Here is a 16,196-nt window from a genome sequence, read left to right as displayed (position 1 = left end):
TTTGTAGCGTTGCTATAGTAACTGTAGTGACAAGTTAAGATGCATTCAGGGTCTATTCACCAAACAACTACTTTATCTTTACAAGTGAGGGAAGTTGCCTAACATTATACATATTTCAAACAAAACTAACATGATATATACAGCACAATATTTAGAATGTGTACCCATCATAGGGACGGTGATATATGCTCAATTTTCACAACTAAATATAAATAGGGTGGGTAGAGAAAACGTAAATATACCGTTAAAACCGGTTAAAAAAGCACACTTGTTGTTACCTATGTTCGAGCACCAGCTTTACATTTCAGTATAGAAAATCAGAAGAAGTCACTGCTAAGTGTGCAAAGCAAACGATTTATACAACCCTAAACAGCTTCTATACTTCGGTGCGCTGTCCATGTCTAGTACGCTGGCGTGTAGTGTATTATAAAGTGTAACCAATGCGTCATCTAGTGGTGGTCTGGTGTTCCTATGGCTGTCGAAATCCCCAATTTCGAGCGACATTAAACGCAACCTTTCAACCTTTTGCACTTACCCGGAACAACACATTCTGAAAGTAGCATCAAGTATTTCATGAGCTCTACTGTATCTTATGTTGTAGGTTTTTGATGCTTTAAAACTGAGGCGACGTTAATAGATGCGCCTCCTTGACTGTATCTTTTTAATGTGAATAAGTGTCTTAGATATAACTTAAGTGCCTCTATATTGTTATTCATGATGGGTTCCTCTGCTCGTCTAAGACAGTACATGAATGATAATAGACCATTAATCTTGGATGGAGGACTAGCGACTGAACTGGAAGCGCAAGGAGTCCACTTACAGGTGAAATATTTAAGAAATATATCAAAAACCCAGGCACTGCATTAACATAGGTCTCGAATCTGTATGCATTTTTTTCTCATTTAAATTCTACTTTCCCAGCAGGGAACACTGCACAAATTAATGTTACCGACTATTTAGCTTTTTTAAATCATGTAATTAGATTCAATATTATACTTGACACAATAGAAGTATTGTCTCTATTAAATTAGTGCCATAATAAACATGTTGAATTGATCTGAATATAGCTGCATGTTGTACTTTTCTTAAATCTATTTCCTAATAAAACATGGATGTTATTGTTTGATGTAAAAAATGAAACAAGTCATGACCAACTTTTATGTGTTGGTGTATTCATGAAAAACACTGAAAGTGCCTTAGATTACTTGTACATGATTATTCTCAGATGTTAAACAATTGCACAAAATTAAAACTGAGTCATTTTTGACCCTGTAAAGTTAGTTATCTAACCGGCCTGACGGCTGTGTTTCCTGATAAACAGATAGTGACAGTGGTTTGCAAATGATTAGAAAGAGGAAAATGTGACCTTTAAAAAGTGTTGTGAGATGATCTTTAGAAGAGGCAATTGTGCAAAATGATTATATTATATTAAGTAGATTCAAAGTAATGAAACTATTTTTTTAACGTTTGTATGTATTATATCAAGAAATGTAATTAAGAAGCCTTTAAAGGTTACAGTACTCACTTTGCAACCTAAATAGCTTGGTCACCGTTATATCATTGTTTATTATATGTTTGGATTGTTATTAGTGATTGAGTAACACGTTGACTGCATTTGAATTTTAAATATGTTTATATAGTCTTGGGTGGCTTTAGTCATTATTTGAGTAACTTCAACTGCCAAATAAAGTAGTGTAGTAAATTACCTCAGTAAATCCACTAGGTGGCGCCACATGCTCACAGAACACTGACCTATGAGACACTTCATCACTTTTACCTTTTGGTTTATGATCTTAAGCTAGTATGCTGTTATGTTATTAGACTAACTGCAAATATAATCTGAATTTTCTTAAATACCACTTAAATTTCAAGTGAACATTTTCTTTTTACAACTGAGACATTTTGTGATGTGAGATATCCTTTCCAAATGCAGGTGGAAACCTGAAAACGAATTGAAAAAAACTTGTATCCAAATTACTACAACAGTCAAACACATCCAGATTTTATAAACAAGAACTGGACTGTCTGTGTTTGTCTCACACTCGTAGGGAGATCCTCTGTGGAGTGCCAGGCTCCTGCATACGAATCCCCAGGCCTTAAGAGACGCTCATTACAGGTAAGACCCACGCAAAATATCAGCTGCAAAGATTTGTCCATTAATAGATTGAAAGAAAATTAATCTGCAAATATTTTGATAACTGACTGATTGAGTCTCTTTTCAACTAACAACATTTTTGATTCGAGCTTCTCAAATGAGAAAATTTGCTGCCTCAACATCACAGTTAGTATAATGTTTTAGGGGTAATCTAACAAAAAGGCTGCATTAATCACATAACCTTGCGTTGTTAGATATTATGAGGATCTTAAGGCCAAATAATGAATGATAATCTTAAAATATTCATAAAGAACAGTAGAAAATGTAATGTCTACAGGTTCCTTCTCAGTGGTGCTGATGTTATCGCGACAGCCACATACCAGGCGAGTATTACAGGATTCATCGATCACCTGGATGTGAGTTCTGAAGGCGCCAGAGAGCTGCTGATGTCTGGAGTTCACCTGGCCAATGAGATGGTGGAGAGATATGTCTCTGAAAGTCATCCAACAGGTAGTTAACACTAAACAGTACAGTTTTTGACTTATTTCAGTCAATAAATCAACCTTTATTTATACTCAAGAGATTGTTGAGTGCCTAACTTTGTTTATAATGACACTCACAAAGTCAATTACAAAAGCAATACAAGAAAAAAAAATGGAGAAATAGAAACAGAGAAAAGGCAAAACCACTATTAGCTGAAAAAAAACCCAAAAAGATTTTCCCACCAGGCAGGGATAATTTTATAGAAGAATTAATTAAGATGAATTAAATTGCAAAATCAAATAAAGGTATGTAAAAAGCCTTAAATCCTTGCATCTAGGGAAGATTATTTAACAGGTTCACCAGTAATGAAAGTAGAGATGCATGATATGCAGATAATGCAGATATGTAAAATAATCACAATAAGAAATTTAAAACAAAATTTCTAAAATGTCCCAAAAGTGAAAGTGTATCGATTTCAAGGAGGAGCTTTATTTTGTTGTAGGATTCAGCCGCTCTGTATTTTAAAGCATTCTTTGCAACTCATGTAAGCTTTAGCAAGTATAAAAAAATCTAATTATGGACATGCATCACTAGAGGGCATCACTACATCATCATAGTCCAAGAATAACATAAAAGCTGCCTCAACAACCTGTTCCCTTCAAAATGTAGAAAAGATGATTTTACTTTAGGAGAAATAGTCTTTTGCCTAACTGTTAAATATCCAACAATAATATTTCTGTATAGTTTGAATATCAGTTTCTGTAAACTATGATTATTTTTGATTTATTTATATGTTAATATAACATTGTAGGGCCAAGACGTCCATTGGTGGCGGGCTCTGTGGGACCATACGGAGCCTTTCTGCACGACGGCTCTGAGTACACGGGGGCTTATGCAGAGGGGATGAGTATTGAGGTGAGTGGCTCCCAGCTGCTCAGGCTGGTTACATAATAATTCATGCTGTGTCAGCAGAAACTGCAAAAAGTCAGCTGTCAACAAACACGAAAGCAATAAAAAATGGGAATAAATGAACCAAAATAAGCAAATTTATCTGACAACACATGGGAAAAATGTCACTTGCCGAGATTTGTTAAAATGAGTAAAAATATCTACCGTCAAAGAACCTGCAGATATCTTCAACCAGTGAGACCAGACTAAAAACAAGTACCTTTGTTTAATACAAAGTAAAGATTAAGTCATTATTTTTTGTAGGAAAAGTGCTTAAATTTGGCATCGGATGCGATAACAATTGTCTTGAAATACTGTGTACTGTGTGCTGTATACCCTGGAATTCGCAGAGAAAAGTAGTAAAGATTAGTAGATTGACAATATAACAGTGAATTCCACTCAGTCATGATCTGTTTCTGATGTGTGAAGAGATGAAAACAATCTCATGCTTATATTAAACCATTTTGACTCTGACAAAGCAGTTTTGTTCTTGTCAGCGTTGATCGAACTACAATTCTGCTAATTGTAGTTCCAAGCAATTGTCTGCAATGTTTCCTAAAGTAGAGGACAGGCGTGACAGATGTCAAACATCTCCATGCACCTTAAGTCACATGTTCTTTTCATGCTCAAAAAAACAAAGAATTTGAGGACCGTGTCCAACATACTGAGATTTAATATTAAAAGCTGGCCCTTTCCTGCAATATTTGGGGATCCTCAGGACTGTAGTTTATTCACCTCTAAACAATAAGACGTGTTAGCCTCTCAACCTTTTATAACTTACTTTAACTTACTCCAGGCCTTAACACCAGATGATTTTATTCCTCTTTTCTTTCTCCTTCTCTCTCTATCCCCTTCTTTATTATTTACTACTTACTATCCATTCATCCGTCCTTTATCTATCTATCTGTCTATCATAGAGACAGACAACCTTTTGCACTCGCACTCACACCGCTGAGCAATTTAGAGTCACCAATTAACCTTACAAACATGCCTTTGGACTGTGGGAGGAAGCCGGAGTACCCGGAGGAAACAGACGCATGCACGGGGAGAACATGCAAACTCCCTCACTACTTACTAATTAATTTAAATAAATAAATAAATAAATTCATACTTGTTTTGTATTTTTTGTATTTATTTTGGTTTGTATGTTTCACAGCTGCTCCTTCAATGTTCTGTGAAAAAGTACGTTAAACCTCTCAAACTGAGAGTAAATCTCAGTAACCAGTTATAAAATTGTATCACAATAATTAATGACAAATAAGCTTGAAACAAGTGAAGTGTTCTTACATATAAACTTACTGGCAGGATAAGATATCTTCTCAGACGAAGAATGAGCCTTAATCGGCCTCGTTTTAAGATATTTAATTTGACCTAGATTTAAACTTCTGCAGCAGATCTCTGCATGTTAGCTGAGATATTCTGTATGTAGTTTAATTTTCTTCAGAGAGAGATAATAAATGTATCAGGCATCTGTTTTTCTCTTGCTAGGATCTTAAAGTTTGGCATCGGCCGCAGCTCGACTGTTTGGTAGCAGCAGGATCTGATGTCATTGCTTTTGAGACGATCCCGAGTCTCAAAGAGGCGGAGGCTCTGCTGGAGCTGCTCAGGGAGTTCCCAAACGCTAAAGCCTGGCTCTCCTTCTCTTGTAAGGTAACCATCGCTGATAAACATTATCACTACAGTTGATTTAATGTGAACTCTTTAATCAAAGGACTCACGTTTTTTACACTCTCAGGATGGGAAGCGAATATCAGATGGCAGCCTGTTCACGGATGCGGTGCAGATGGCTAACAGATCCACCCAGCTGGTGGCTGTAGGAGTCAACTGCTGCTCTCCAGCGCTGGTGGAGCCGCTGCTGGACTCTGCCGGGTCTCTGCTGAGCCCTGACCTGAGCTGGGTGGTGTATCCCAACAGTGGAGAGGACTGGAACACTGAGCAGGGGTGAGTCTGATGTTGATAGTTTTAATAGTAAGGGTACTTCTTCAGCTATTACTGCATTTTCGTGAACAGATATGTCATGTCAAAGTCTCCCTTCACACGCTACTGTAGATCTTCTGATGACTTATTCTACGTCACCATGAAAAGGACGGCAAAAGGAGGATGGAGGTAGCCTTTGTAGTACGTTTGTAGTCCGAGTGGTATTGATCAATTGCGTATCAGAAGTCTGCGTCGTATGCAGAAGAAACAGTCTATGTGGAGAGCAAAAGCAGGCAGAATGCTATTCACTGTAACAACATCTGGCTCCCATCAGCGGTCAGCTTTTTATTTAAACAGACTTCTGCAGCAAGTTCAGCTAACAGTCTTCTCTAGATTACAAATTTCAACCTAAGCTACAACTTCCTGATGCTGTGTCCCGAAGGCCGCTCAGCAATTAGATTTCCTGACTTCCTTGAATGCATCAGAAATGATGGATCCGCCCTCTGTTCAACAATCTTGTCATGTTAAAGTAGTTTTCTTCTCCTCTTGAGGACCGACCTGACAAAGCTTCATGTTGATTTGTTACTAATCTGCATCATGATGTTATTTCAGCGAACTTCAGAGCTGTTAATTAAAGTCAGTCAAGCGCTCCTCCGGGGGATGGAATGAACCAAGAGAAGATAGCGTTTATTTTGCAGACATATCTGGAGAGGAGAGTTTCACTTCACTGTGATCTGAACACACGGTCACTTCTCCAGTTGCTAATTGGACTGTAAACAATGCAGCGCACGGAGAAGGACGTCTTGGCTGGAAGTCCTTATCACTAACCGCTGGCTACAGCTTAATGCCTGAAAAGTTCACCATCATTTAAAATAAATCCTGGGCCTCCACAGTGATGCTCACCCAACTTTTTCTGTTGCATTGAAGACTAATTGATTTTACTAAACCACAATTATTTAACTATTAAAGTTATGAGATATTTTGTAGATTAAATGCAAAGCATATGGACAGTTAAAGTCGAGCTGAAACGGCATTTCGAGAGCATCTAGCTTCCCTATCGTGACGTATTTCCGAGTGAAACAGGACGTGCAGGCGGGACATATCATTAGAGGGATTTGATTTGATCGTTGAGAAGTGGGCGTAGACAGACGTTCTCCACAGCGCAGTAGCTAGCTAACTGACCGAGCGTTCTTGGTGCTCTGCGGCTTAATGTTGCAGATTGATTGGTTGAAATTGTTTGGTGCTAACTTACGTAAGCACACGTGAAATTTAGTTTTACCGGAAGAAAAAATGATCGGATTTTGATATAAGAATACGAAGAATGCATTTTTTTTGGCCTATATTGTCAAATAGATGCACAATGTTACCGGGGATGTGATCTAAAAGGGTTAAAATGACATTTTTCATTTCACCTCAACTTTAAGGATTCTTTCTTTTTTGTTGCCATTCTGCATAATGAGAAAATTATTACTCTTTAAAAGAGGACTTAAACTTGTATTACGATACGAGACATTTTATTGTCCTCCTGAGGAAATTTGTCTTGGACCCCAGTGCTGCGCACACCTCACTCCCATTACAGTAGAATCAATAAATTAAAAACAATAGAAAACACATGCCCGTGAACAGACCACAAACATGTATTGAACCCATTTTGCACAGATCCACATAAAAGATAGTCTGAAAGAAAAAGATGAAAATATATTAATAAAAATATAAAAACATAGGAACGCCATGATGCTAATGCACAATCCACGATCCACATAACCTCAGGAAGCATTTAGAATTTTGATCGACGTGGGCACAAACACATTTTTATAACGTTTAGTTTGCATGTGGGGACTCTATCGTCTAACGATGGTAAAAGTTCAAATTCAGAGTGGAGGATGTGAGACGGGTCAGACAGAACTCTCTGCCTGCCTGAGAACAGACTGCTTGTATGTGTACTGCAGGGAGGGGGCTTCAGTCCTCCCCACGACCTTCATGGCAGTCTGCACCAGGTGATTTAACAGACTGACCACTGTACCACGCCGACATCCCGTCCCTAAGGATACTCTGACAGTATTCTCAGTTTAGTAGTTTTTCCTTTTGTTTATTAAATGATCTGAACACTGTTTTCTTTATCTACATGTAGGTGGGTGAAATCAGAGAAACCCTCAGAATCAATACTTAAACTGAGTCACACATGGATGAAGCAAGGTGCTGCTTTGATAGGTAAGGTGAAGCGTTTCCTCCTTCAGCCTTTTGTGTTTTATTTTTCTGTATTTTTTCTGACGAGTCTCTCCTTGTCGCTCAGGTGGTTGCTGTCGTATCGGTCCCGCTGAAATAGCAGAGCTACGACAGGAGCTGAAGGGAAGCTGCACGCCTGCGGCTGGACTGGACTGAAAAAGTTACTGTGATTGTTTAAAGAAAAATAAGTCTGTCCCAAGAGTTTATAAAAATCTTAATTTATTGGAAAATCAAATAAATAAACCACTACATTAAATCACAAATATGACGAATGTGGTGGGTCAAAGACAAAATGGCAAACTGTGGCTGGAGATAAACATGAAAATAAACCATGCAGGCTTCAACTTTCTCAGGTTTCACATTGTGAATGACTTTGTGGGATTGAAGGGATCACTTCTGTACAGCTCCTGTCTTTTAAAAACTACGTAACAGTCTCACTGTAGGTTTCACAAAGCACAACAAAATGTCAGCTGCTTTCACGACACTTAAACTGGACGGCGTTTCCACTGAACTGAACTAACCACTGGACGTCAGGAGCAACACAAACCGACTCGCCTGTACAATGAAACATGGAGGAGTGCCGTCTTTTAACAGAATTTACAGCATATGTTTCCTAGACAGCACTAGTGGAATAAAATGTGCACGCTTACAGAATCACTGCAGTGAGATTGTGTGATATAAACATAAAGGAAATGTGTGCGTGATTAGTAGAATGAGAGAAAAATAAACCTGTAGTGTTAACGTCTCCAAAACACACATATCCTTTTTGTTATACGAAAGAGGGACGGACAAAATAACAGAATCTACCAACAATACAGCGGCCATGAGGTCATTTTTAGAGTTACTTTTTGAGGCGTTTGATGCGCTGTAATCAAAATGCCCTGTGTTCGTCTGTGTCCCTGTTTTTCTCCCGGCCTTTCACAAAACATACGGTGCCACGTCTCCTGAATGTCTCTCGCTGCTCAATATTTACATTAAATATTCACTGTGGCTCATTGTGTAGCTGCCGGTATTATGAGACTCAGACTTTAACAGGATGCTTGACTGAAAGCACTTAAAACAAATCTGCCAGCTCATGTTTATTTGCCTTGGCAGATCCGTCTGCCTCCGTCCTGATCAGACAGATTTCCATCCAACCTGACTGACATCGCACAACCAGGGGTTGGTCTCAATGGCTTACAGATGAGCATTATTTAGGCCAAGATGGCTGCAGTCGATGTGAAAGTAGAAGTGATTCCACTAACATATCAGTTTAAAGAGGGGGTGTTATGCTGTTTCACATTTTAACACATATATATAATGCTACAATGTTGGATGTCCAGACTAAACGTGGGTGAAGTTTCAGATCTGTAGGTAAAAGTATGTTGGAGTAATCCCCAGGCTTCTCAGCTCAGTCTGCAGGCTGCTGTGGACGCCAGGCATCACACTGTGTTTTTCTACACGCTGCACTTTGTGACGTCACAGCAGGCTTCGGAGAGCTGGCCAATCAAAAGAAAGTGGACATGTAGGGGCGGGGTTTCTTAAAGGGACAGAGCCGACTGAGTCGTTTCAGGCAGAGGCTGTGTGAGGGCCTGCACAGAGCACCAGTGTGAGAAAAGAGTTTTGTTTTTTTTACTGTAAATTAGCTAAGTTAATCCACAGGTATCACAGAGTGAAATATGAAGCTTGAAGTTAGCATAATACCTCCCCTTTAAGTTTTGTGTTGGATATAAAATCATGTCAAGCCAAAAGTGCTTAATTTAAACGAGCAGCCATTTGAATTGGATGTTGGAACGAGCTACCTAGCCTTGTAGCCTACCTACACAGCCTTTCCTTGTTCTGATTGGTTGTAATGTCAAGAGGCATTTAGTCTGGGCTCTTTGGGGACGCCGCTTGGAAAGGAAATTAACTGAGAGGTTCCAGAATAATTAGCATTTTCAAATTAGTGAGCCCCAGAAAACCACCTGACAGCCTCACAAAAGATTTTAAGTAAGACATTATTATCTGGTGAAAGTCTGGTGATATTCTTAGTGTCAACAAATCCCACTGAAGGGGAACAACAAATAGATCATTTACACAAAGTATCTGTGTATCCAAAGCCTGATGTTATTCCTCTGTGCTACAAAGCTCTATCTTTGTCCACACTGGGTTCCTTTACAATACAACTATAAAAAAGTGTAGTTAATTTCAGTTCATCCCAAATACAGCACCCTGCTGCTATAAGTGATAACTGGATCACTACATGTGTATTAGTCCAACATTAAAAAACAGTCCCTTACAAATACTCCTGTTTAAGTAACGTGCAAAAAACTATAATGCCCTGCTGTTAAGGGCAATTACCTTATTTATATTAGTTTATATTTTATTATAACCACAATAGATTAAATACAATGCAACTATATGAAATCTATTGCTTGTAGTGATAGTCCTACAGTAGCTCCCCTCTGCGTTTTTACCTCCACTGTTTCCCTAGAGGTCCACAGCACACTACCTGTTCAGCACCAAACAGCAGAGAGACACAGTTAGCAGCTAAGTGGTGAACAATGTGGAGCATTAAGCAGCTAAATTTACCTCCTCAGACTTTCCCCTCTGTGATTATCAAGGCCAAAAACAGCTTAAACACAGTGAATGTAGGACACCTCCATATGAATACCAAGATGCAACATATCTGGTGGATATGTGAATAAGCAACTGGTTGCTCATAAGTTTGCCATGTCAACCACAGACTGTATAAAAAGATGGCCGACATGTCAGCTCCCTAAAAGTGAAGCCAAACCCTCTCTATCGCCCCCTGCTGACTGGCTGCAGTATAGCTCATAAAGCCCGCCTCCTCCATGTTAACAGATGGGACATGAGTCAAACTATAAAATCAAAATACACGTCAAATACATTTTTCTCAAACATGGTTTCTGTCATTATAGTCAGTTCTTATCATGCTGATTTATTTCCATGTGTTCATTTTTCTGACAAGTTGACTTTTAATTAGTTATTTGATGCTATAAAAAGGGGGTGTGACCTCATGATTGACAGCTCTGTTGACAAATCGGGCTCCTGCAGCGTTCTGTTCCCGATTAGCAGAATAGAGGAGGAACGGGGAGAGGAGACGTTTTGTTTGTAAGTTAAAAGTGTGTTTTCAGAAAGGAGAAGGAGCGGGACTTCAGTACAGCTGCTCTATCAGACGATCTCTACTGCACAGACTCTGGCTCATATTAACAAGATGGCAGCGCACGCTCCGGTGGTATTTTGGCTTCACTTTAGTATAATGAGAGGAGGTGGACGTCATCTATCTTTATACATGTTCCTGACGTGCTTTAGCTGCCACTAAGGGTTTCATGTTTAAAATGAGCTTGAGGCTGAGAGCTACAGAGAGACTAGCACATTGTTAGTTTGTCTCTTTCATGGGTTTTGTTGGCAGTTAAAAAAGAATTACACCAGACTTCTCTTTTGGCTTCTGTATTGTATTGTAATATCTGTTATTTAATCCCCCCTCTGTATGTCCCATTAAACCTGTTCAGTCTGTGATGTCTTCTTCAAGGTCGCTCTCAGGTGAGCTCCTCTGTCTGTACTCTGCCGTGTTGGACTGGCGTTTCCAGCTGCTGTCTTTCTGACTCCCCATGCTGAGCGAGCGTCCCAGGTTGGCCAGGCGCTTGGATGACACCCTGTCCTCTGTTTCCTCAGAGGTGTGGGCCCGCTCTGTGCCGGAGTGGTGGTAATCGTGCCGCAGGTTCTCCAGGTTCAGAGCCCAGGGGCCGAGCTTCTGCCAGTTCACCCTCTGGAAGGCCATGATGCAGTGCAGGTTGCCTCCCACCTGTGAGCCCAGGGAACATTATTATAGTCAGAATCTGTCCCTGAAATATACACATAATCACCTAACTTTAAAACGACAGGTGTGAGATTGGGAACCTTTTTGGTTTTGCGGCGCTGGATGCCCCTCTCTGTGTGACGGATGTCCAGGTATTCTGGGTTTTGTGTGTTGAGGTCAGTCACAACGTCCATCCATCTGAAAGGAGAGGCTTCATGTGAAACAGCTCAGCTAAAACACGACAGAACATGACAGACCGAACAGATACAGATCTTACTTTTTACAGTGGATCGCTGGATGCTTCCTACTCGGCTCACCGATCAGGATCCAGTACTCCATGTCATTTGTGGGTAAAGGGCCCCTTTGCACAAAAAGAGAGCAACATGCATAAACTCTGATGGGCTGAAACAGTGCAGTCATTTTTCTGCCTTTATTTATAGGACAGCTGAAGAGAGACAGGAAACGTGGGGAGTAGAGAGTCTGGATGACATGCAGCAAATGATCGGCACACCAGGAGTCGAACCTGCGATCAGTGCGTTGAGGACTGCAGCCTCTGTACACGGGGCGCCTGCTCTACCAACTGAGCCAAAGCAGCACCCCATAATGGGAAAAAAATAATTAATAAACTTTTACACTGCCATTGTTGAGTCCATCTTCATCTCCTCCTTCACCATCTGGTACCTGCTGCCACTCCCAAGGACAAGGGCAGACTGCAGCGTAGCCCTCGCACTGCAATCTGCCACCTCTCCATGACCTCCAGGACCCTGAGGCGTGCAGGTAAGATTGTGGCCGACCCCTCCCTCCCCGGACACAAACTGTCTCAGACAGGAGGCTGCAGTTCATCAGGTACTTTAACATTACGGTTTTATTATTGTATTTATTTCAATTATATTTTTACTGCGGGCTGCACTGTATATATAATTGTCTATAATATATATAATTAAATAATGTGGAGGATGTGACACTCACTCTCATTCAGCCTCAAAGTCCATCAGTGTTAGATTGTTGGAAGCCTCTACAGCTGACTCGTTACAGAAACACACCCTGTGCATACCACAGTCTCAGTTTTGTATACTGTACACACTGCATGCCTAATCTTCCACAGGGGGCGTGTGTGTGTCTGTACAGCTCTTTAATAACACTTAAAAAAATGATTTAAAGTAGGAGTGCTGCTGATTACTTGCTTTACATTTTGTCACGCACCAAAACACCACGTCTTATATGTTATGTATGTAAAACTGATTGTGATCTCGACCTGGGCGTTTTTACAGGATCTTCCTGCTGTTTAAGTGAGTATCTCCATAACACTTACATTTGCATCTTGGACTGTCTTCTGACCGAGTTAACGACAAATCCATGTACTAAAAAACCAACTTTAACTGCAGTAAATGAGTACCTACCTGTAAGCCTTTGCAGCTTTGAGTGGCGTAGCTTCGAAGCCCACTGGGCAGAAGTAGTGGTTCTGGCAGTGGTAAATGTAGGCCATCGACTCATCCTTCAGCCCCTGCGTGAGCTTCATCAGCGCTCCTTCAGCTGAGAAGATTTCAGTGGTTATCACGTCTGTTTCATCTCTTTATAAGTAGACATACAGCTGACGCCTGGGCCAACCTGTCTGCCTCTACCTGTGTGTGATGCTAACTGTGGCCTGTCCGCCTGTGGCTTCTACACAGACAGAGTTTCTGCTACAGCAGTACTGCAGCGCCACTTCTCCCATCCCTCTCCTTCTACACTGAGTCACCCTTTAATATTGGCTCTAAGCAATAGAGTGTTTACTACCTTTCATTTTAAATGTCATCTTCATTTTGTTCAGTATAGTCATTTGAAACAGATGACTTTAATATTCTTTTATTTCTCTTATTTTCTACAGATAGACATTGAAGCTGTAGTAAAATGTGTAATAAAGCTGTTATGACGTTAAATAATAATCCACATGTTCTGTGTGGCTGCTCTAAAGCGTGAACACAGGCACTGAAATGAAAAGCAAGGTCCATGAATCTTGAGCAACTCACCTGTTTCTCCTGCCGTCTTGTGTTTTCCGTGTGGTTTGTACAGAATGTAGGAGCACCCTCGCACTCGGAAATTGTCATTGATTTGTCTGAACCACCTGTGAGACAGGGCGTTTACTGATAACTGAACTGAACACATGTCCAGAAATGACAGGATTGTTGAAAAGAAAGATTTGCGTACCGCATCAGAGTCGCGTTGCCGGTGAAAGGACCAAACTTGATTTCTTCAAAAGGTGGCTGAAAACCCAGAATGTGCAGAGCCTCCTCCTGCGAGATGGGTGGAAGGCTATAAACCACAAACACACATACAGTTAGCGTCTCAGCGGCTGTGTTTTTATTTAAACGTCAAGTGGATGACATTAGTGTCTGCTCACCTCCCTGCACCCAAAGTGCTGTAGAGGAAATTCCAGCAGGACACCAGAGAGGAGATTCCACATGAGGTCTTGTACTGTGGCCGACTGATGCAGTACCTGAAGAAGAAAATAATCCCAAAATTCCACACAGTAAATCATATTAAATTGAAAATGTTTTGGTAATAACAGCATTCTCATAACAGGCTGAAAAGTGCTTCTTTTTTCAGGCACTTAAAACAACTTTACCATCTTCTGAGGTCCAGCACTTTTCTCTGTTTGATCTCCTCCAGAGAGGCGTGAGAGGAGACGTCCTGCAGGTTTCGGCTGATTCTGTCTGAAGACTTCATCTTCTTGGTGCTGCTTTTCTTCACATTACCTGAAATGCAGCCACAGTCAGTTCACTGTTAACCAGGTTTGTTGAGCATCTGAAGAGCAGATAAATGATCAAAATATTCCACAGATTCCAAGGCTCCTACGCATTTCTCATTTCTAAATTCCATACTTTCCCCCACCCCCGCCCCCATATTTTAGTCTCTTTATGAAACAAGTTGAAAAAAGTTAAATAGTTATATTTTTAGGCAGTCTGTGCACCCTTGTTTATTGTTTGACAGTCTTTTTACCTATGTTATGACTACATTACTGCATATCTGAATGTTCAAACAAGCTGAATATTTGGTCATTTTTGATGCTATGTATATATGCAATTGCAAATAAAACATAACAGGGGAACTGTCTAGACACATACACTAAACATTTTTCAAACTCACTTTTCTTTTTGCATAATTATCCAGAAATTACTAAAAACAAAGTCCATACATTTCCAAACTGCTTATGAAGCCTGGTATCCAAAACAAGAAGATTAACTTCTATAAAACAGGAATCAAAATATTTGATCTTACTTGTTCTTGTTTTTCGAGTTAGTATCGCATTGAAGTCTGTGGTATCAATCTCCCAGGCCAAAATAGGCTTAGTGTTTCCAGAGGACATTTCAATCATATCACACTCCCCATCTGATCCCACATGGGCCCCTTCAGGCTGCCCGGCGCTGAAGTCAGCTGAGGGTTTAGTCTTCAGTAGTGATGGCCCTTCACCCTGCTTGTTGGAGACCATGTCCCTGGCTGTGCTTGGGGGTCGGTACACAGAAGCAGCCTGGTTGAGAAGAGCATAATCGGAGCAGACAGTGTAGAACTTCTCACGTGAGTGTGTGACTGGGCAGGTCCATGGCAGGTGGAGCTCAGCACTGGAAGCCCTTCTTACTCTGGCTGCCTCCCGAGCGAGGGAGCTCATCAGACCGTGTTCCTCCTCCCCATCAGTGGGCCTTTGCAGCCCGGAGGGCTCTGCTGGCCCAGATAGGTTAGGTCCCTGACCTTCTGATGTATTAGGCATCGAATGGCCACTTTAATATGATGGACGACTGAATCAGCTGAGGATGAATGTGATGTTGAAGTGATGGCTGTTTTTTCAGGGGAACAAAGCACAAGCATTAAAAAAACACGAATAACAGAGGTATGACAGAAAGCTAAAACTGAAATACCTGAACACAAACGATCTCAGTACGTTTTTTATTTAAAGTCTGAATCATAAATGACATTGTTTTGACTTACAGCAACATCAGGAAGCATCTTGACAATTAACTTTAACCTATAATAACTAACCTATTTTAAAAACAGGGTACAGTGTCATTTATTACCCACCCGTAGCTAGCTGTGGGGCTATTAAACATTAACTAACATTTCACCTAAAAGCGCAGGCAGTCCACATGAACCCAAAGCTACAGCTCTCAGTGTTGTATTGTAGTTAGCAAATGCAAACACGCCCAGCTCTTCCGTTATCTTTATTCATCATACCTTGTGCTGTATCTTGGAGCCAAGCGGGGCTGGAACCTTGAAAAACCACAAGAAAACCACATATCATTAAACAAGATACATTTTAACTTGGGACTTACTAAATTGAACGATAATAATGTCGAAACGTCGTCTTCCTCACTTGTATCCACTTCCTGTGCAGATTGACCGAGTTGTACCATTCGAGGTACAAACAGGGGTGTCAAAAATACTTAAAGCTGGATATAAACGTTACAACAATCAAAAAAGAGCTGATATCAAACCCAGATGTAATTTTAATTCATAAAACATATATTTTGTTTCCTTATTTATTTGACATTGACTTTAAATAGCCTATACATTTCACATTTTTGGCGCGTACAACCCGTGTTAGTAAACAGTGGCATGATCCTAAAGTTGAAACCAATCACAGGAGCGACGCAGTTGACCCTTTAAACTGTACTTCACAGACGGAAGGTAAGTGTGTGTTAACTAAACAAGTGTGGTTTAATCTTTTTTAAATCGAAATATATAATTGCACCACTTTCTAAAAACGTTTGATGA

General features: G+C 40.4%; 2 protein-coding genes across 4 annotated transcripts; one reads left to right on the top strand and one right to left on the bottom strand.

Annotated features, from left to right (window-relative positions):
- The first annotated feature begins 550 nt into the window (after positions 1-550).
- Positions 551-8,017, top strand: LOC138607547 (homocysteine S-methyltransferase YbgG). 2 transcript variants are annotated; one of them, XM_069680171.1, is made up of 8 exons: positions 551-822; positions 2,049-2,116; positions 2,445-2,605; positions 3,390-3,493; positions 5,015-5,176; positions 5,262-5,467; positions 7,575-7,654; positions 7,737-8,017. In XM_069680171.1, exons 1-8 carry the CDS (start codon positions 715-717, stop codon positions 7,823-7,825), a joined length of 978 nt encoding a protein of 325 aa, XP_069536272.1. In that variant the 5' UTR covers positions 551-714; the 3' UTR covers positions 7,826-8,017. The 2 variants fall into 2 exon arrangements, with proteins under 2 accessions (XP_069536272.1, XP_069536271.1); XM_069680170.1 differs by having other exon boundaries at positions 2,433-2,605.
- LOC138607546 (basic immunoglobulin-like variable motif-containing protein) lies at positions 7,872-15,805 on the bottom strand. Of its 2 annotated transcripts, none has more exons than XM_069680169.1 (10): positions 15,755-15,805; positions 14,709-15,262; positions 14,056-14,185; positions 13,831-13,926; positions 13,638-13,742; positions 13,460-13,554; positions 12,851-12,983; positions 11,728-11,811; positions 11,552-11,648; positions 7,872-11,456 (listed from the first exon to the last, which is right to left on the bottom strand). In XM_069680169.1, the coding sequence occupies exons 2-10, from the start codon at positions 15,193-15,195 to the stop codon at positions 11,160-11,162; spliced, it is 1,524 nt and encodes a 507-aa protein (XP_069536270.1). In that variant the 5' UTR covers positions 15,196-15,262; positions 15,755-15,805; the 3' UTR covers positions 7,872-11,159. The 2 variants fall into 2 exon arrangements, with proteins under 2 accessions (XP_069536270.1, XP_069536269.1); XM_069680168.1 differs by having other exon boundaries at positions 15,657-15,779.
- Between the last annotated feature and the right edge of the window lie 391 nt (positions 15,806-16,196).

The sequence above is a fragment of the Semicossyphus pulcher genome, unplaced genomic scaffold (genome assembly GCF_022749685.1).
Source record: "Semicossyphus pulcher isolate SPU_LCO1_2020_fin unplaced genomic scaffold, fSemPul1.0.p SCAF_4, whole genome shotgun sequence".
Lineage (NCBI taxonomy): Eukaryota > Metazoa > Chordata > Actinopteri > Labriformes > Labridae > Semicossyphus > Semicossyphus pulcher.
This window is presented reverse-complemented; position numbering and strand designations above follow the sequence as displayed.